Here is a 23,001-nt window from a genome sequence, read left to right on the forward strand (position 1 = left end):
TGACCACATCTTGTATTTAAAATAGCTTCAAAAACCATCCTTTTGTGATCCACTGACAGAAATAACAACATTCTGGTTAGTCGTGTTTGGTTGCAATACGTATTCCTTAAAGAATGCAAAATGTGACTTATTGTATGTGTTTGTAATTTACCTGCATCTTCTCCACGACAGGGTTTTTTTCCGATCTATAATGACAGTAAATAAATCACATGATTCATTCTGTTGCCACTCACAGCCATTGCAATGCATTAATGATTTGATAATTAAGTAAAAGTTTGTGGAAAAGCACAAATAATCTCATCATTAATTTGAACAAGTAAACACTGTCACACCACTGCACAACGTTCATCCTGTAACATATGCCCAAAGAATGGAGAATGGAGAATTTCCTCCATGCAATTAACCATCAGTGTTGAACTGCACTCTCGGCAAATTGCAAGTCAATATCCTTATTACATGCTATATAAATTACATTGGGTTTGTTATTGCAAAATGATGACCGTGGTGTTGTGTTGCAATTGATGCAATTAATAAAACTGGTGTGCAATTAAATAAATGCACAATCCATAACATATATATCATTCTGCAATGAACTCTGAGCTAGAAACAATTGCATAGTTTCCCCATAACTAGTGCATCAAACTTTAATAAAGTAATATTTCTTCAATAACAATTCCATGAAAAATGCTGCGGCTACTCTAAAGTGCATTGTTAAAGAGAATTTTCTTATAGTACTAATTTTAATATGTGTTCAATGGGAGTAAATGAGGCCCTGCAGGGAAGAACTACATCACAGATTCACTTGAAAAGGAATTATTTGAACAAAAACCTCACCTGTGATCCGAAAGAGCTGGAATCTGCAATCATGTTGAAGACAGGCATGGTTAGAGTGAATATACACATTCAGATAAACACACTGTACAGACGCTGGCATTAGAGTGTGTGGAACACGGTGTGCTGTGAGCATTTACGATTTGTTTTGCTACGCTGCAGGTACTTAACAGCTGCCCGAGCTAAATTGACGTGAGGGGCCGGACTAGACAGAGTTATGCACCAGGAGCAAGTCTCATTGGCTCCCGAGGGAGAGGCTGGGCCAGTACTTTGAGTGTACATTGTGAACTTTGTCCTGTAGCACTAGCGAACACATTAAGAGCTAGTAACATGCACACACAGAGGCATAGACGCAGGCGTGCACATAAAAACACAGAGTGGAATCTTGTCTACAAAACAACAAAGAGGCCAGACTTGACAAACACACATATTGGGTTCTCAAGAATTCTATAGTCTCAACACATTGTTCAACCACAAAAATCAAAAAAGTTGTTTACATTAAGAGTGAAAAAATAAACTATGAAAGGTTAATCTATTTTCACTGGAAAATTCCAGACACTGAAAATGAAATGAGTGTGAAAAGTTACATGCAGAGGGTGTGTGTTTGTCAAGTCTGGCCTCTTTGTTGTTTTGTCCACAAGATTCAACTCTGTGTTTGTATGTGCATGCCTGCGTCTACGCCTCTGTGTGTGTTAACTCTTGGATGTATTAAATGCTTTAATATATTGACTAAATTAATCAATTATTTCAATAAATTCCATCATCCCTGCTTGCATGTTGAAAAACAAAGATTTAATAAAAACAGCAAACAATCATATAGAAAATAAAAGATTAAGATGATATATCTGTTGAGGTAAAGGTAGAACATTTCTACATAAACTAATCTTATCTGTGGCCTAACGCCCTAAAAGTCAAATGTGGTAAAGCAGAATCTCACATCGTCCTTTCTATGATGAGTAAGTGAATCTACAACACACATATGCATACATCACGAGTTCAGGAACCCAACCAGGCCTGTTTGTCTGTTTGTCATCAGACATCACGCTCATCTATGTGGTCTAGGTTAGATTATTAGGAATCTCTGCATGTTGACAGCTTTTATTGCCCTGTCAGTTACACTACAGTGTACTGTAGGTCAATCATTAGTGTGCAGCGAGGTTAGACGACATCACATAACACTGAAACATGAGCCAGAGGCTCCATCAGCTCTGTAAATAGATGATTCATAGTGTGCATGCACAGAAATTGCTAGACAGTGTTTGTTGTGTTGAATGCAGGGCTCACCGGCACTGCTTTTGACACAGACGTCCACCCTGCCGAGACACTCCTTATGAGCGCCAGCACCACATTTGGAGCATCGGTAGCCTTGATAGAAGACTCCTCTGAGATAGACAGATAGGTAGATAGATAAATAAATAGATAGATAGATAGACAGACAGACAGACAGACAGACAGACAGACAGACAGACAGACAGACAGATAGATAGATAGATAGATAGATAGATAGATAGATAGATAGATAGATAGATAGATAGATAGATAGATAGACAGATAGATAGATAGATAGATAGATAGATAGATAGATAGATAGATAGATAGATAGATAGATAGATAGATAGATAGATAGATAGATAGATAGACAAACTTGCATTAACATCTACCATTATTCCATTCCATTACAACACTATTCAGGAATGATCTACATGTGATTGGGCCAAGCCTACATACTCTGCTCTAATTGGCCCATCGTCTGCCAATTCATCAACTCTGCAATCATCGAATCTATGATTATCCATACAAATCCTTGATTTACCACTGTCTTTCCCTCTCACTTACTCACTTAGTCTATGTGCAATATCGATCTCATTAATGTGCATTGTGGGTATACAGTGTCATTTCACAAAGCTTCAACAGTGAGCTCACCTCAGCAGCATTTCACACGAGCTGCAGGATGTGGTCGTCTCAAAGGTGTGCATGCGGAACTCATGGAAATTACTTTTCCCGCTCTCTGGACAGATGTTCGATCTGTTGAGAGAGAGAAAGAGAGAGAGAAAGACAGAGAGAAAGTGGGTGTTAAAAATAAGACTGAAGACTTTTCATAACGTAACTCGTGAACATAGAACCGCTTGTTTCCACCTGTAATCTGCTTCCCCCATCGAATCAGCTGTGATTGCCTCTTAAAACACATAAGGGTAACTAAAAAAAAATTCTCCTGAAAATACAAATATCTAATGACGACCATGTAAAACTCAATACCACAAAGCTTTTTAACCAGATCCCTGAATGTACTGCATAACACATAACAAAATTTACAAACATAACAAAATTATATTCTAACGAATCATCTGTTTTATATTATTATGTAGTATGAGCGAAAGCAATAGTGTTGCTGTCTTAGCATGCACTACTTATTACAGCATCAGCAGGGCAGGAGTCAAGATGTCATTTGTGGCTCTATTACTGTTTTATAGTCCAAGACTCTCCACCCGCTTTCTGTTTTTTCTCGCTCGATCCATCTTGAATAACCCTTGAGCGGTGAGTGCCCTCATAATAAAGGCATTAATGGATGACGGACAGATGAGAGAGCAGTCTTTGCTTGCTGATGTCATGTCATTAGGCTCGGAGTATGTAACAGCACTAATATCCAATCAGCTTTCAGCTGCCAACTGATCTGATGACACATGACAGAGAGAAAGAGAGCACTGACTCACCACTGTTCGCAAGAATTAATGAGCCCTTCAGATAAATCTGTTAAAAACGTGTTATCTAATTAATCAGAGCCCTGTCTTCTGTCTTTGGTGCATTACACTTTTTTCTCCTGTCTTATTCCAATGTTTTTTAGTTTTTTTTTCATGGATGTGCCTTTTTTGGATATATATGACGTTTGAAATTTGGTACAGTGGATCACTTGTCACATGGTTTATTGCGTTTTTCATCTGCATTTTACTGATTGTTGCTGTCATTTGCCAGGAATTATAAATATATTTTCTCTCACTCTCTTTTTTTCTCATAGGTATGCTGTGGGATCACTTATTGCCTTAGTATTTCATAATAAAAAAAGATTTACTTGAATCTCCAATTCCCCTGAGAATAGTGAATGGAATCAAATTAAAGTAAAGGAAGATAAAAAGCCTCTGTTTATTTTTCATAGAAAACATCTCCCTGAGAAGGGAACGAGACGCTGCGTTGATGACGCTTTGGGAACGCCCCTGTGTGATTGCGTCTGAAGCACTTGTGTCAACTAGTCTAATGGTGAGAGTGAGTGTCACAGGCGGGTGACGTCACAACCAGGAAATGATAAATGCACATCCAGTCAGACTGGCGTTAGCTTCGATTTAGCCGAAGTAAGTCAATCACAGGAATGCAGTGAGTATGGCAAAGTGACGCAAGGTCAGGGAACTAGGGTTACAGTCGTAACCTGAGACGTTCCCTTTCGAGGGAACTTGCGCTGCGTCGATGGCGCTTTGGGAACGAGAATGCCGAAAGCCATACGAACCAGAGCCTGCCTGTGTGAATTCTGAGAGCACAACTAAGACAAGAGCACCAGTGAACTTGGGGCTCAGGACCCAGAACGAAGTTGTAAAACCTTACGAATGAGAGCGAAGAGGACCAGCCTGCAGCATACCAAATACTGCAGGGATACCTCCTTATATAATAAGGCTTCTAAGCCGCCATACTCCTGTCCTGGTCTACAAGCACCACGGAGGAAACGTGCACCAAAGGCCCCCCCCCCCCCCCCCCCCCCTGGGCTGGGGTCGAGGAGGGACACCAGGTCCGAGAACTAGTCAGCTCGGGCCAGTTCTGTGCAACTAGTAGTAGACTTATTCCGTCCCGGCGGACCTTCTCCTGAACTCCTGGGAGCAGAGTAATTGGGGAAAAACTTACAGACGTAGCCCCGGCCATGTCTATACCACAGCGTCCAGCCCCAAGGGAGCTGGGTGTGTGAGGGAGAACCAAAGTGGACAGTGCGTCATATCCTGAGACGCAAACAGATCCCCCTGTGCCTAGCCAAAAAAAAAACAAATCTGCTCCACCACCTCGGTGTGAAGCCTCCATTCCTCGGGCCTCAGCCACTGCCTCAACAGGATGTCTGCTCCTACATTCTGATGCCCTGGAATATAAACTACTCTCAGGGAGAGCAGCTTCCCTAGGGACCACAAGAGAATCTGGTGTGCAGTTTGCATAGTGGACGTGAACGCAGATCCCCTTGATGATTTATATAGGAGACCAACAATGTTTTGTCTAACCGGACAAGCACATGATGGCCCCTCAGGTCTGGGTCTGGGAGGAATTGTCTCAACGCATTGAAGACTGCCATCATCTCCAGGCAATTTATGTGCCACGAAAGATGATGACTCCTCCATAGACCCTGAGCTGGGCGGCCTTCCATTACCGCTCCCCAGCCAAGGAGGGGAGCATCTGTCTAGAGCGCAACTTGATGGCAAAAGAGCTCCTAACACTGGACCCTGGGATAGGAACCAAGGTTTCTTCCATATAACCAAGGCGCGGAGACACCGCTGCGTATTCTTGATCATACGAAGTGGGTTTCCCCTGGGGGAGAACTCTTTGGTCCTGATCCACCACTGCAAAGGTCTCATGTACAGCAGGCCAAAGGGTATCACATTGGACGCCACTGCCATGAGGCCTAACAGCCTCTGAAACTGTTTCACAGTGCGTGACTGGCCTAGCTTTAACTCTTTCGTGGCTGTAAGGATAACAGCTACACGAGCGGGCAATAGAATGACTCGCATCGTGACTGAATCCCAAACCACACCAAGGAAAATGGATCTCTGAGTGGAGAAAGCACACCCTTCTTGGCATTGAGTCTCCAACCACAAATTCTGCATGTGTGCGAGGACGACATAATGCCGAACCACCAACTGCTCTGACTCCACTAGAATCAGCCAGTCATCTATGTAGTTCAAAATGCGTATGCCCTGCAGCCTGAGCGGAGCCATTTTTTGTGTAGCTTAGAGTTGGCCCGCCAGTCATGAACTTGCCTCTGCAAAAAGTCAACACCCCTGTTCTATAATCAACGTGATTTTCATGTAATGTTATTCATGAATATGCATGTTTCATTTTGCCATTTGAAATGATTGAAATGTGAAAGTGGGTTATTTTGTATGTCCATATATCCACTCAATGTTTTAATGTTACTGAATGCTTTTGTTCAAAGCGACTTTTATTGACAATAAACAGCCTCATTGATAGCCCAAGTTGATCACATTATTTTCCGTAACATTAGCTAATAGTTTAATAGTAGAATAGTCTGACTGAGGTCAGTGTAGCCTACTTTTGCGTTCATTTGATTGAATATTGTTTCTGAAATCAGATAGTCGAAAAATGGGTAATTTTAAAGCTCATTAATGATTTCAATGTGTTTAAACGAGAAACAAGCCAAAACAATTTTGGACGTTTTTTTGTGCATTCTCGCAGTTTTTGACAAGGTTTTGGGCTGGAAAACCTTGCTGGCATCTGGCAACCCTGAGCGCTTGTTTAAAGTGCCCCTTTGTGCTTTTACGTATATTATGTGTAATATAGTAGCAGTTTGAGAATGTAAAAGTTCTGCACAGTTTCAAAGATCAAAGTGTATGATAAAATTTTAATTTTGTCTCCCAAAAGAAAGAACCAATTCTGAATTACCTGAAACAAGTCGTCAGTAATTCCAGCACAAATTTACTTCTGTTTGTAACAAATCTGCATAATGCCAGCCTATGGTTTTCATTGGCTGCCCGTGAAAACCGTCTACTTTTACCCGCCCTCAAACACCGTAGTTGTAGCTGAGGCCTGAAAAAGTTTGGTTCATGTTGTCAACATGTCAAGAAGACGCTGTTGACATGACAGTGAGTAAATAACTGAATTCAATATTTTCAGTGAGCTATTCCTGTAAGCATCAGAGAAAAAAATGGTCATGCAAAGCTAAATTAGGACAGGTTTTAATGCAAGAAGCATTATTAGTGGACTTTAGTTCCACTAAAATACCAGCAGACTATATCTAAAATAATGCAGACTATATCTTCTTAAAAACACCCAAACTTACAAAAAGAAAAGGAAAGGAAAAAATACCTGGCATATTACTCCAGTCTATCTGCAAAACTGAACCAACCACTCTGAGAGAATGAAAACCCTTTGGGTCACATTATGTTTTATAAGATACACCACTGCAAAAATGCTTGGGTAAGCAAGTCTGTCCTCATTACTGTGTTTGTTCTGTAGTAAAAATATACACTAATGGTGTTTTAGTCCTGAACCAGGGCCAGGACATACTGTCATAGCTAAATCATGTCTTTGTGTCTGTGTCTGTTGTCAAGGCAAGGCAGATAACAAACCTAAAAAACAGCACAGTGCAGACCTTAAGAGGTCATACTGTAACACACACACTCACAATGCCATGCCAAACTGCTCCAGCCATTTCTTCTTTAGCTCCTTGGTTTTGAAGAAGAACTCAAAGCCGTTCTGACCCTGGTTGTGTGTAAGGTAGAATCCGTGGCACCACTGGAAGAGACCGAGAATGCAAGAACATCCATGTTATAAATGCAAAACACACACACACACACACACACACACAGATAAAGCGAAAGCCGTTTGATTCAAAACATCAAAGATGCTCTAACAAGGATGAGAGTACAAAGCATAATGGTGTGAGGGGGTCACTGTTGTTTATGCAAGACTGACGAAATGCTACAGTCAAATATTGCTGGATCATCCTGGTATCGCATTGTGCTGACAATTACATCACATCGCAAGTGATGTAAAACAAATGGAACAGGACAGTCAGATTCAAAATACAAATATTTTGTTTATGTGCAGTGTGAACAAATGTATAATGCAGTTCAATAAGCAGTTACGTATCTGGACACTAGGCTTCTCTGTCTTCAATTATTTGATTGATTTGGTGTTATGAAATAAATAAAAAGGAGGTTTTTTTAGTGCAGACACTACGCTATGGGGCTTTTAGCGTGTTGCTAAGGTGTTCTGTATGGTTTCTAGGGCGTGGCTAAGGTGTTTAGGGTGATTGCCCAAGTAAAAACAGCCTCTATAGTGTGGCATTATCATGCTTTTCATATCCAGATATTATGTACACTACTACTCAAAAGATAGGTTTGTAATATTTTTACATGTTTTACAGTAAAAACAGTAACATTGTGAAATATTACTATAATTAAAAGAACAACTTAGAATGACTTTATAATATTTAAAAGTGTAAGTTATTCCTGTGATTATAAAGCTGAATTTTCAGCATCATTACTCCAGTCTTCAGTGTCACATGATCCTTCAGAAATCATTCTAATATGCTGATTTGCTGCTCAACAAACATTTCTTATTATTTTTAGAATAATGGATAGAAATTAAGTTGATTTGAAATAGATATACATAAATAGATAAAAAATTCATGTATATTAAATTAACTTAAATTAACAAAAACACCTTTCCTCAAAAACCCAGACAATTTGAGGCATTACTCATGTTTGTAGCACAAAGATTGTTTAAATCACTTACTGCAAATATGAGAAAACGTAATAGTGATGTTTAAATTGCATGCTTAAAACTGCAGTTCCATTTCTCAGTGAAACTCTTGCACATGTAATATCTACAGAATTATCTAACCAATAATTGTCCTGGCACAGCAGCATGTAATGTATAGTAACAAACAACATCATGTTTTCTAATTTAGCCGTGTCTGGTGTCGGCTGCGTTCGTTAGCAGTCGCTAGACGGTTTTTAATAGGAAACACCATCTGTGCGAATGAAAGCTGCTCTACTGCAGTAACTGATCATGGCACGACAGCATAACAGCACATTTGCTGCCCTCGGCTTTGGAGCAGCGAACTTTGAAGGCAATTAGGAGACCGGCTGCACACCTTTCGGTTTTCTCTTTCTGAGGTCGGGTTGTTGGTGATCTTAAAGGAGTGGAGGTCAATCACCTCCTTCATCTCATAGTTATCTCCTCGTCGTTTGCATACGATCACGGCGGCGTCAAACAGAAAGATGTGCCTGCAGCAGAAAAAATGCAAACATCAAAAAGAGAAAGAGAAAATAAAAGAGAGGTGCCTGAGGGCGACACCTTCATAACCCTTAGGCCTTGGTAAAGACTTGTGGAGTTTCAGGCTGAGCAGTATTCCACACTTTAATCATCTCACCTGTCTTGTTTGGCTCGTTTGTCGACTGAAGCTACTCGCACTTCGCTGTCACCTTTCGGTCTCCCATAGTTACGGAGAGACTGATTCTGCAGAACACAGAAATGAAGCAAACTTAATGCTTGTACACTGCTAGGGGTCAATGTTCTTGAGTTAGATGATTCTTTCTCCACAAAACTGTTCAAAGCTTCATACTGTCACTGCTGGGGAGTAACTTACTAAAAGTAGGCATGCAAATCAGTGCCGTTTTAGTAGTCTGACACCATCTCTGCTGTTTTTAAAATAGTTCAGCTTTTTCTATTAACATACTGTAGCTTTTTTTTCCACCAAGTTAAAGTGCAGCGTAAATAAAGAAGCACACAGCCTTTCAACAGAAACATTCAAATACGCTTTCCTAAAAACTTGTTTCTTAAAAATGTGAATCATAATAGCAAATTGGATTGTTTCAATGGTTAAGGATTCAGTGATTCATTTTAATGATCTTAATAGTATTCTCAGATATTGATTGAATACTTTTCATGAATTTTTTGATAGTGAAATATATTTTCGGGTTAAATACTGAAAGACTTTGCTACATTTGTGAAAGGCTTTTATAAATATGTTTTTTGTATTGTTTAATTATCTGTTTTAAAAACAAATTATATATTTTATTATAAATTCTATATGTATATATACAGTATACATTTTTTTCTAATTATATTATGTAATACTAAACAATTTGGAAAAATAATATATCTGAAAATAATGTCTGAAATAACCAATTATCAAAGTGATTAATTTTAATTCAACTTTGATAAAACTTCTATAAAGGAATCTGAATTAATTGTGTTAAATATATTATTTTTGTTTAAAAAAAAGCAAATGAAACAATGTATGATGTCCTCAGTAAAATAAAATGTTGTTTCAGAGGCAGTAGACTCTTGCATGAGGTACACAATGGGGATCTTCTACTGAAAAAACTTGTAAGCTTGATCTATGTGGTATCGGGTGTAAATGATCTGGTCCCAGTGAATACTGAGGTCTTTTAAGCTTATAATGTAGCTAGATACTTTATCAAAAGTGTAGTTTGATTACAGTAGTTTCCCTAGCACTGCTTTTTAAATGTTATATGTAGTGTGTGATTTAGCTCACAAGGTTTTCTATAGATTTCTGGTACTGGTCGATGTCTCGTAGAGTCTCGATGTCTCTCTTCACCTCGTTGACATACTGGGCCAGATCCTGAGGAGAACAAAGGAGAACACAAACAAAACACCTTAACATTCATCATGCTTAGACTTTGACCTGCGTATAAACAAGGAAATATTTCTATCCGAGACCTAAAAATAACCATATTTCCTCGCCAGCTTCCTTATTGACAACATCGCCCCATGTGATGTTTTCAAGGCACTTATTTCTGTCTAAAAATGCAAAATAAGATTTAGCGTCTGAAAGGCAAGGCTTATTTGACAAATCTCATTGCGAACACAGCGCCCGCCGTTCCCGTGAGTGGAGTTTAGCGACTCATTCATCATGTGGTATCTAGAATAATCAGAGAGTGGGGGGCTGCTCGCCCACCGTGAGGATCTTAAAGGGGAGCACTTGAGGAGGTTAACCGCGTTAGCCCGATACCCCAATCAATGCTAAGTGGCTAATTTATCCAAATGAAATCATCACAGCCCTCGGTGCAATCTGCAAAATCTTCTCAGCTTGATTTGCCTCAATTAACGGATGGTTACCTGTCAAGATGCATTCGGCACCATCTTGATCATGTCTGAGTCAAGAGGGCCACATTGATTTTCAACGAAAGCTTTTCGTACGAAAAAGTTCATGCATGCCCATGCAAAATAAATAGCTATAAGAGAATGAAATTTGTCACTGTTGTAATTTCAAATTGTACAAGGCTTCTAATATCACAGAAAGATGGGTGATTAAAAGCCTGTTCGTATAAATTATACAATGATGAGGAGCTAAATGCGTGTATGAGAGCAGATAACAAGGTCTAACCGTTGGGTGAAGACTGTAGGAAGCCTCATTTGTCATTTTATGGTTCAAATGAGCGCTCACACTGCTGCAGACTTCTCAGTGGACCACCACCCAGAAGTCAAGGCAACAGGCAGCTTATGAAAAGGACATTTATACACTCAACCCACCTTCATGGCGTCCAGCGCTTGTCGTAAATTACTCTTGTCTGAGGCATCATGGGTGTGTTTCACCAGTTCCTGTCAGGAAGGAAGAGAGATATGAGATGGTGTTCACGGCCCGTGTCTCAGTGTCTTATTATCACCAGATGATGATGAACACAGCAGACAGTCAGATGTACAGGAGCGAAGCCGAGCCGGAGGACATCTGTCACTTTCACACGCTCTCATAACTCCTACTTAATAACCGTGCAAATTGTTTACCAACATTATAGAAAGAACAGCTATAAGTCATCTAAAATGTAACAACATTCGGTAACACTTTAGGCGCAGGTTACACTGAAGCAGAATTAATTTTTTTATTATTTGATTTTACGTGCGTGTTCATCAATCCCTGCTCCGTAAAAAAAAAAAAAAAAAAGCAGGTGACCCTGATACAAAGACACCAACAAAAAAATTGATTACAAGATTATACAAGGTGATTATGTGGCAAACATTAGAATACAATGATAAAACAAACATGTATTTTTAGCTTACTTTCTCTTTCCCCCCCCTCATACACACACATTCAGATGCACAAACACACACACACAAGCTGAGATAATATCCCAACCGGCATCGCAGGTTCAAGAATTGAAATGAGAAGCAAAAGGTTTTTGTGGGGTTGAAATTGCCTTCCTGCTCCGGGATGAAGTAAACAAGACATCTGGGCCAGTCTGTAGGATAAGGGAAGGTGCTATGAATGTCCTTTACTCGGGTCTGATAAATGGCTTCCTTTTGGCCTAAGAGATATATTGCCATCCAGCACACGCCAAATCCCCTGCGTCAGTCAAGCTGAACCTGCGCATTATTATCAGCAGAAAGACGGACATCACCTTATTTTTCATTCTCACTTCCTTCTGCCCTCACACAGCGAAAGAGAGAGATAGAGACAGAAAGGAGGTATGACACTAACACAGAGATTACAGCAGAAATAAAATGCAGCCAATCTCTTATCCAAACGTTTGCCGAATTCTTGGTGAATATCATTCAAACGTGATTTCACAGAGCAGCATCGCAGTATTGGAACGTCTGGCCCACTTACACCTTTTATGTCAAACTATTGCACAAAATATGCTCAAAATTTGTCACATCACTAGCATTCGCTCATCACCGTTTCTGTCAACCAATGGAAAAACTATTACCACTTTAAAAAGATATGTATTGGCTTAGTTGGAGCAATTTATTCACTTTTTATGTAAATATAATGTATATTCTTACTTCCTGATTTATGAACATTACTTTGACTTCTTAACACAGTTACAGAAAAAAATCATATTTTCAAAATCTAATTTAAACCTGAACAGAGTAAAAAAAAGTTTGGGGTTGGTAAGATTTTTTAATGTTTTTTGGAAGAAGTCTGTCTTATTATTATCAATGTTGAAAACAGTTGTGCTGCTTTATATATTTGTTGAAATTGTTATATTTTTTCAGGATTCTTTGATCAACTTTAAACAAAACGTTCAACAGCATTTATTTGAAATAGAACTTTTTGTAGCCATGTAAAAATTTACTCTCACATTTGATCAATTTAATGCATCCGTGTTGAAAAAAAATATTTGGAGTAAATGAAGAATAATTATTTATTTAATTTGAATAGCTAAATATTAGAATATTTAATAACAGATTATATATGAATAATTTTTTTAATATAACTCATTCTGTAAAGCTAGTTTGCTCTTTCTCTCATTGGCCAAGGTTTTCTCCAGCAGAGCAAAGAGCAGAGAAAGACAGTCTGTCACACGCTAGCCTGCTCTCCAGAGGGGCAGCAGACAGACAGACGCTCTATCTGCACACGCGAACACACACACACACACACACACACACACACACACACACACACACACACACACACACACACACACACACACACACACACACACACAGACACGTTCCATAAACCAACAGCTGGCCAGATGGGCAGGGAGGTGAACTGAGCTGTGGACAGCCATGCAGGCATGCTAAGTAGATGCTTACACAAACACACACACACACACACACACACACACACACACACACACAAACACACACACACACACAGAAAACACCTTCGCTGTTCTGTCCGCTGAGAGGCAAAAGGTTCCTGCAACAGCAGGAGGATTGTGGTGGATTCAGTCTACACACGCTATGTACCTCTCTCTACTTTTCTTTTCTTTCATTCACATTTCTTTCTAAATCCCCTCATAGCTTGGTCATGCAGTAGACCTAACGTGTGATGGACAGAGACACACTATGAAATATTCATGGCAGACTGCGTGAGATGTTTATGGAATAGAGCCAAACCAAACATAATGGGCTGGGTGAAGCATGCTGCTTCTCCATTATGTGAATTATACTGCCTCTACTGGAGGACAGTGGAATATATTACACTGCACTGCCTCTACTGGGGGATTTCTCTGTGAAGACAGACACCACTGCCCCTAGTGGACATTAGCAGTCAAGCAGTCATTTAAAGACGACATGAAAGAAGAACTGACCCTATTGCTTCAATCAGAGCACATTAATCAGTGCATATTATGATAAATGAAAAGAAATAACAATAATATTATAATTTAATATAATTATATAATTTAATAAAATTTAATCAAAATAACAATAATATTAACATCTTTATCCACCTCTGAAATTACTTTCCTTCTATCAAAACCAATATCTGATGGGCTAAGAAAATATTACTAGTAATATATTTATTATTTTATATAGTACTATATTTATATATAAAAATGAATTTAATTAAGCTTTATATATATATATATATATATATATATATATATATATATATATATATATATATAAATTAAAGCAGCAAAAATATTTTTATGGTTTTAGTTTTATATATATATATATATATATATATATATATATATATATATATATATATATATTAAATAAAATATACATTAACTGAAATTTAAAAAAGTATTGATTAAAAAACAAAGTTAGCTTATTTCAGCTAGTTGTCCCATTTTCATTTAATTTTACTTACTAAAATTAAACCCTGTGTGTGTGTGTGTGTGTGTGTGTGTGTGTGTGTGTGTGTGTGTGTGTGTGTGTGTGTGTGTGTGTGTGTGTGTGTGTGTGTGTGTGTGTGTGTGTGTGTGTGTGTGTGTGTGTGTGTGTGTGAAATTTCATATCCTATCATGATGAATTGTTCAAATCAAATATAATAGAATAAAATCGAGTCCCACTACATTATTAACATCACTACATTATAATAAAATATGTCACAGTATAGACATTATGCATTTTATGCTGTCTTTAAAGTACTTTTTGGAGACACCTGTAAAACATGTTGGTGTAGGAGCAGACATGTTGTTCAAACCTGTAGAAGCAGATGATACTTCAGAACTCTCTGCATCGGAACAACTAGCAGATCTCTCAGAGTAAACTTCCCATTGTTGGCCCGTTTGGAACATAACTGAAAACAATTAATAGAACAAATTATTAAAATAAAGATTTTCTGAAATGTGTTGTACTATTTTCCACCACCAGGTGGCAGTGTCTAGCAGCAAATAAATTCTGCTAGTTCAGTTTTGGTAGTGAAAAATAAAAACTACTTTCATAAATCATTTCATGACAGATGAATTTTTCCCCACTATGCTGTACAAAGGCTCTAAATTATGTCACTTACTGAATGTTTTATACAGTCAGTTAATTTTAAGTTATAATATAATAGTTAACAAAGATTTGTGCTACTGTATTAATGGAAAGTGCCAGAGAGATGTTTGAAGAACACAGTCTGATAATACCTTACCTCTAACACCTGCCTGACGTCCTCTCTGTTCTTACAGATGTCATCCAAACACGCAATGGCTGTTTCAACATGACTGCAGTATTTCCCATACAGGACTAATCTATCACACAGGAAAACAGACACGTGTGAGAAGAGGAAGCAGGGTTTCATTTCTTAAACAGCTGAAGAGAATAAACCGATCACCTTTCTTTGTATTTTATAAAGATCTGGTGCAGGTTACTGGCGTTATGCATAAGCACTGAATCCTGAATCTCCCTCACAAGACTTGTGTGCACTTTCACAAGATCCTGTTGGAATATAGAACATGAAAACACAGTATGGGGCGATGACACACAGATTTAAGCTCAAATCTGTTCTCCATTAGAGAAGGTTTTGTGACTCACTGGTATATTGATGAACACTTTTTCAATATCCACACCAGACAGTGACTGTCCCAGAGGCTTCATAAAGAACTGAAAATAATAATGAAATACAAAGATCAAGAAGCTGATGTGGGCAAAGCTAATACACAATAAATATATATTGCAATATAATGAATATTTGACCCATCATGGAAATGTACAGTGGTTGTATTATACTGTAGTAACTACAATGTAAATGTTGTATATTCATATTAAGATTTTAAATAAATAAAAACAGTAACAATAAAACTATATTGCAATATAATGACTATTTGAACCATTGTGGACATTTTCCATGGTTTTACTACATTAAATATAACAGAAATGTGTATTTTCATACTAAGATTTTTTAATTTTTTGACCATGATTTTATTATACTGCAGTAAACTACAGTGGATATGTTGTATCTTCATACAAAGATTTAAAATCAATCAATCAATCAAATAATCAATAAAAACAACAACAAAAAACTACATTGGAACATAATGATTCTTTGAATCAATGTGGAAATTTACATTGGTTTTATTATAGGAACTACAACTGAAATGTGTATTTTCATACTAAGACGTAAAATAAATTAAATTAAATAAATGGAACGAAAACCATGGTTTAAAAAAATAAAATAATAATGGTAAATAACATTTAAAAAAAGTGTATTATAGTTGATAAGATCAATAGTTTAAAAATGTGTTTAGGCTAATATTTTCAATAGTTCAAAAGCATATGTTATTTTCAGATTTGTTTCTGTCATTCTATTTTATTTAATAAATAAATAATAATAAGGATAAATAACATTTTATAATAAATAAAAAACTTTTTTTATTTAAACTATATATGTTAGCATTAGTTATAGTTTATAAATGTGTTTAAGTTACTATTTTTTAAAAGCATAGATTATTTTCAGAATTTTTCTGTCATTTTAATTTCTTTAATTTGATGGTAATGGTGGCATACAGCTAGTCATCAGAGGGAAATTGTAAAAATAACTCTAGTGGTAACAACTAGGTCAAATTTTGTATGGTAAATTACATTGATCTAAATGTGGTAAAAAAATGTAAAAACAGATCCTTCATTGTTTTACCTGTGGTTACTATGGTCTTAATAAAAATACCAAAGCTAATAATGCGTTCCATTTCATTTAGCAGACACTCAAAGATGTCACACATTACATTAATGGGTCTGACTGTTCTCACTTTCTCTATGGAGTCCAGCGTCTCTGTATATTTCTCCTCAGTCTGTTTGATTTCCATTAGACAGCAGCTCCTGATGTCCGTCTCGGCCTGTTTCTGTAACAAGCAGCAAAAGAGAGTGAGACAGAGCATTTTATGAATCCCAAACCTAAACATGTTTACTTGTAAAACCATTTTTGTTAGCTCACCTGTGGTTGTACCAACTCGACCTTCATCAGGTCCTCATACACCTCCCCACCCTCATCATCATCATACACACAGTCGTAGAGATCTTCCTCATCTTCAACACCATTTTCACTGAGAAACACAGTCCATCAACAATCAGTGATTCTCCAAAGGGTTTAGTTTGGTACATAAACTTTTTGGCCGCAAACCAAGCATAGAGACATAGATGGACAGCACAAAGAAGACAGCGCAATGTGTTCAAATGCTTCAGCATATCCGATGTATGGAGAAAAAGACCTCTTCTCACAATTGCTCATGAGGGGTTTAAAACGATAATGTTTCCCTCGTCTAAATTAAACACATGTTTTCAGCTACAGCATAGCTGAGTCAGGCCTTAGAATCACTCAGATATGTTCTCCAGATGGGCACAAAGGAGAGAGCAACTGTGTTGATATCTTTTCCTAACCACGTCTGTAGTTTGAATCTATTACGAAACGCCTTCAAGGAAAAGTCTCTTTCTGACAGAGACAAAATCGTACTGGCACATCGCCCTCCAGGGAAAAGCACTCAGCAAACACGTTTCATATGAACAAACCATCACATGAGGAAAACAACCCTCTGCTAGAGGGCCTCGTGTGTGGATGTGTGGTTAAGAAACAGATGTGATGAGGTGGAGCCAAAACATAGTGACAGCAACATCAATATTTGCTACGCATAATATCAAATCCTCGAGCATGTCATATGAGGAGAGCAGACGTTTCTGCTGAGGCTTCGTGTTGCCAACACCGTTACTCAGTAGAATCTTTTATTTCATCAGAAGCAGTGATGTTATCATTAACTAAAACTAGCAGACAGATTACATTTTTATAAAAAACTAAAATCCCATACATAGTTACGGTAACAAATGAATATAATTTAACAGTGTCACCTTCTGACAAATGTGACATTTAAAGACAGTATGGAAGCTTATTTCCACCACTGAATAAAAAATAACAAAATGTAATTATGTATTTACATCTCACAGTTCAGAGTTTTTATAACTCGCAATTGCGGGTTTATATCTCATAATTCTGAGAAAAAAGTCGGAATTGCAAATTATAAACTTAGAATTGGGAGTTTATATCTCACAATGTCGACTTTATAACTCGCAATTGCAAATTTGCATCTTGCAATTCTGGCTATTCTTTCAATTCTAATTTTATATCTTGCAATTTTTACTTTATTTCTTGCAATTGCGAGTTTGTATCTCGCAAATCTGACTTTATTTCTTGCCATTTTAAATTTTTGAGATATATATAAACTAGGAATTGAGAAATAAACTCGCAATTAGAAAGGTAATCGTGACTTTTTATGACTTTTTACTGCCTTTTTTCCATGCAATTTTGAGTTTATATCACAATTACATCACCATTTTTTCTTGCAACTGCGAGTTTATAACTTGCAATTCTGACTTTTTTCTCTGAATTTTGGAAAAAAGCTTCCATAATTATATATGATAAAGATCCTAACTAAAAAAAGATCTCTTTATGTGTTAACAACACTTAGTAAAAGTTGGAAAAAGTCATATTTTACACACAAGTGTCTGAGGATATCTACAGGAGGACAGTATGTGTGTGGCACACATTCTGCCATGACTCAACATGTTAAATCAACCTAAAGTAGTCGTGTGTGCTCCAGCCTGAGGCTCCTATATCTCTCCTATTCGATACCGTACAGTGAGCTGTAGGTTAAAATATCATCTTGTTTCTGCAGAGGAAGACAAGCACAAAAATGACTCACTCTATCAAATCCTCTAGATGGTTATAGATGTCTTCATCCTCAACACTCTCTTCTGTGGGAAATGGCCTAGAATAGAAAAAGAGAGCGAACGTATGCATTTTCAGTTGCACTCGTAAAATAGTTCGATTTTTTCATTACTGCTTTTTTTTAAATAATGTACTGTACCTTATTCCAGTCTGCTGTGCAATGTGTGTATGAGAGAGTTTAGACAGTGTGTCCATAACCTAAGAGAAAAAGACAAGAAAAATACTCATTATTTATTAAGTAAAGGATAATACAAACATACGGTCATTATTGCATCTACTCTACTACTTTGAGCTTAAATCATTTTATTGATTTGAGCTTAATTTTTTTTTTACAAGAGAGGAAAGTTTAGGGGTCATTTAACCAATGTTCGACCAATCCAAACTAAGCTGTGTGTGTGTGTGTGTGTGTGTGTGTGTGTGTGTGTGTGTGTGTGTGTGTGTGTGTGTGTGTGTGTGTGTGTGTGTGTGTGTGTGTGTGTGTGTGTGTGTGTGTGTGTGTGTGTGTGTTTATATGCATTTATGTGAACAGGCCTTTTATTTAAAACCTTATTATTATAAAAACCCTCTCTTATATAATGAAATATGTTTGTAAATGTTAATTATGAAAGATAGTGTTACCTACAAAGAACCCTTAATCTTCAAAACACAAGTAACAGCACCTCAACATTATATATATATATATATATATATATATATATATATATATATATATATATATATATATATATATATATCGTATATATATACCAGTAGGGGTCAGTGTGCATCAACATTTCAATGCCGTTCGGTTTTACATGCACAATCAGCCTCTGACATGAAAAGTATGAAAGATTCATCATAATATTTTTGTGCTCTACACATTCATCAAGAGTGTTCACCTCTCTGATCTTACACAGATCTGCTTATGAGCGCTGAATAATCAACACACATCAATGCCAGATTTTACAGTCAGGTCATGAACAATTTTTGCACATGTCTCCATTCAAATGCAAACAAACACAAACACAGTCAAACACATATATGCACAATTAATTAATATTAAAACGTAAAAAAAAAATTTAAAAAAACTTGTTATATTGCATAATTTCCAGATGTATTTAAAGAGATTTCCATATCTATGATGAGCACGTGTGGTTTGAGCATTCAAACCCGTAGCGCCTGGGGAAGATGTGTTTAGAAATCAATCACACCAGCTGAGCTGAACTCTGCTGTGTGCATGACAACTGAATTACATCATGAAAACAGACCACACACCGAGTCAAGCAACTGTCAATCCATGCACACCACTCTGACCGTTTACTGAGAGAAAGAAAGAGAGAGAAAGATGCTCATCCGGTCTAAGATTCAGTCTTGCAAAGAGATCTGATCCAATGCATTTGATCTTATGTGCAACCAGTCTGGCATGCTGAAGGGAAATAATTCATCAGCATTGTTTGAGGTAGAACGGTTCAGTCAGTTTGCCCTTTTGTGAATCAATGTGTTGGGTTTGCAATTTTTTGGGGGCAACCTAAAAACCTTGATGTAAGGACTTTCGCAAAGAAGAAGGCACTAATGATATTGTCAATGTTTTAAAGGTTTTAAATCTGTATGATTTTCGTTCTTCGGTGGAACACAAAAGGAGAAGTTTAACAGAATGCAGAAACTGTTCTTTTGTTTAGAATGAAAGTGAATGGTGAGTTGGTGACCAAACTTTCAAGCTAAAAAAAAGACAAAAAGTACCATAAAAGCACCATAAAAGTCCATAAGACTATTAAAACTACATCATAAGACTTCTGAAATCACGCAATAGCTTTTAAGTCAAATGGACTATACTTTATGGTTTTTAATGGTGATTTCTTATTATTTTTGGTGAATGACAGCCCCTGGTCACAATTCACTTTAATTGCATGAAAAAGAGCAGCACGAACATCCTGTCTAGCATTTTTTTTTTGTTTATGTGGGTAAAAATCATACAGGATTGGAACAATTAAATGATAAATGTTTTTCTTCAAAAAGAAACTCTTGATTTTCTGTAACCTCACTAACCGAAAAAGTACACGTTGGCGGAGTATGAAGCTGGCTATCTATCTGTTGGTTATACCATACGCTACGTTTGGGAAATCTCAGCAGGGATTTCCACCCTCCCACCCTCATATCAGCACCTCGCTATATTGTAACACTTCAAAACGGAAATTACATGATTTGTATTCAGGCCTGTCACAGTAAGTTCAACCTAGTTTGGTAGTAAACATGCTGTATATGTAGTGTTTTATGCTTTTCAAAGATCCTGGACTCAGACACATCAGCACTGATAAAAGACACACATGCAAACACAGGAAATGATAATACAGTTAGAAGAGATGAATGGTTTGTCTGACTTCCTGTTCAGGCGAGGAGCTGTACACTATACGCAAGTGTTCATTCTGTACAGGGATGTCTCTCATAAAAACCCGCACAGAACAGAACAGGAAGACCAAAAATGGAGCTGGTGCAAAATAAGCAAAGGTTACTTTCACTTTCAAGAGGTAACAGGCCATCAGGCCATGTCTTGTCATTGCAAAAATAGCACAGAGCTTTTTATACATGACACAAAATTAAAACATATCTAAGTGTTCTAGGGAAAATTGAGGGCATGACATGATGCATTTAGAAAAGGGAAGGTGCATTGAGAGTTAAAGACAACTGGAAAAAGATTTACAAAACAGAAAGAAAAGCCCCTTTATTTCCAGGATCTGATTCTGTCGTAAGGGCTTACATAACACTTTGAAGGAGAGGAAAGGGTGGAAACCGTCTCTAACAGGTGGAGTGCTTCAAAGACCCCCTGTAAACACAGCAAAAGTGAGTTGGGTGGATCCGTGACCTTAGACTGTTTCCTATGGATTCCAACAACAATGGGAATGTTTCTCTCTCTATGAATGTTGAGAGGCTTGTCTCTGAAGAAGACTGTTTCTGTTTCTTCAAAAAAGTTTGCAGAGATGAAAGTTTGCAGGTTGGTTCGTAGATGCATATTCACTGAAGTGATAGCAATACGTTTTCGGTATGACTCTTAAGTGTGCTCAGTGAATCTGCTCTAGTCTAGTTTCATATTCTAAAAAAAACATTGTGGCCTTTCTCCTATTCATAATTGAATACATCAAAATTGCACAAGAACAGTGAAATGAGAAAAAAAAACAAGGCATTTTTTACAGAACTTTTAAATATCCACGCCAAATCAGCTCATGATTTGTCTGAAAACAACTTAATAATATGATATATATTTAACATAACATAATAATATAGATTAAAAATCTGTTATAAATATAAAGATAATGTAACAAACATATTTTTGTTTGTATTATCTATACACGCATTATATTTTATATCTGTGATTAATTAATTTATATATATTTATATATAAATACTAATTGATGAGATTTATACTTGGTTTTAATAAACAGAACATTAATTACATAATCAATGTAAAAATACAAAATTAGAATTGAATTTGTAATGTTTATTTAATCAGGAAAATGTGACGAGGGGGGACATGAATTCACATTTGATTTATTAAAAACAAAAACATAAAAAAAAACTGTGAGGACTTTGCCTCCTCATTTCAGAACACCACTGCACACCCCTGATATATAGTAGTTGGAAAATAGCTATTGGAAAATCTTCCTCACAATGCCAGATTTGCTGACGTAAGTTAAACAAAGTGGACTGAAAGTTTAAGAACATTTCAACTGTAATTAACATGCAGTCTCTGCTGTAGAATCACAGGCACCAGGTCCAGGGACTTCCAGGGAGATCCATCTGATTAAAACTTACATACGTCAGCCTCTTTTTCCCTGAAAGGATGTGCTTAACCTTCAGAAAATGTGGATTGTCGACATTAGAAAGTCTAAATGTTATGTTATTATATTAGGACATTATTCGGGACGTGTCTAAATACAGTTTGATTTGTGTGACTGTTATTTTAAAAATTAAATAAACATCTATTTAAAACAAAGTTAGTATGTTTAAAACTAGCTAGTTTTTCATTGCGAATGCAAATTTTACCCCATTTGTGGAAAGTTCCACCCATATCATCTCCCATCTATCATCAAACTGCAAGAGCATGTTTCCTGTCTGTCTCCTCTTGTCTTTATCAGTCTCTCTCTATCCACTGCCCTTTAATGTCTCAAGAGCATGACACAGATAAACTAATCAGATAGACGGCATCAACAGTCCCCATACAAGGTCATTGGCAAGATCTATTCAAATACACTTAGGTATACCAATGCAGGTGTACACGTACACACCGAATTCACAAGTACAAACGGTTTCATATTTACTAGACAGTCAAATAATATGCAAATATTACAAAAGTTTAACTTCTTATAGCTATAAAGCATAAGAAGCATCCACACATGGACATCTGAGTGGGCATAAAACAGGCAGTGGGAAGAAAATGTGGATGCTTTACTTACAACAGAACAGTAATACAATTAATATACAAACATTTTTAAGTAACAAACAGACAAACGTATACTGTTGATTTGCAATAAATAAAAGACTTTATACTGTTGATTTGCAATTAATAAAAGACTAAAAGAAAGAGACCA

At 37.0% G+C, this 23,001-nt stretch overlaps 1 protein-coding gene across 2 annotated transcripts in view; it reads right to left on the reverse strand.

Moving 5' to 3' along the window:
• Window positions 1–23,001, reverse strand: part of vav3a (vav 3 guanine nucleotide exchange factor a) — a 73,315-nt gene that overhangs the window by 15,442 nt on the left and 34,872 nt on the right. For both annotated transcript variants that reach the window (XM_077245054.1, XM_077245055.1), the window contains exons 3-19: window positions 18,579–18,637; window positions 18,414–18,479; window positions 16,658–16,766; window positions 16,473–16,565; window positions 15,262–15,330; window positions 15,062–15,165; window positions 14,879–14,978; window positions 14,447–14,542; window positions 11,098–11,166; window positions 10,100–10,186; window positions 8,972–9,057; window positions 8,693–8,825; window positions 7,217–7,326; window positions 2,755–2,856; window positions 2,116–2,213; window positions 835–857; window positions 152–185 (exon numbers count right to left, since the gene is read on the reverse strand). In XM_077245054.1, the coding sequence (XP_077101169.1) occupies window positions 152–185; window positions 835–857; window positions 2,116–2,213; window positions 2,755–2,856; window positions 7,217–7,326; window positions 8,693–8,825; window positions 8,972–9,057; window positions 10,100–10,186; window positions 11,098–11,166; window positions 14,447–14,542; window positions 14,879–14,978; window positions 15,062–15,165; window positions 15,262–15,330; window positions 16,473–16,565; window positions 16,658–16,766; window positions 18,414–18,479; window positions 18,579–18,637 (1,438 nt within the window). The remainder of the gene's footprint in view (window positions 1–151; window positions 186–834; window positions 858–2,115; window positions 2,214–2,754; window positions 2,857–7,216; window positions 7,327–8,692; window positions 8,826–8,971; window positions 9,058–10,099; window positions 10,187–11,097; window positions 11,167–14,446; window positions 14,543–14,878; window positions 14,979–15,061; window positions 15,166–15,261; window positions 15,331–16,472; window positions 16,566–16,657; window positions 16,767–18,413; window positions 18,480–18,578; window positions 18,638–23,001) is intronic.

Source organism: Siphateles boraxobius, unplaced genomic scaffold, assembly GCF_051911475.1.
Source record: "Siphateles boraxobius isolate OS27281-9 unplaced genomic scaffold, OSU_SipBor_1 26, whole genome shotgun sequence".
Classification (NCBI taxonomy): domain Eukaryota; kingdom Metazoa; phylum Chordata; class Actinopteri; order Cypriniformes; family Leuciscidae; genus Siphateles; species Siphateles boraxobius.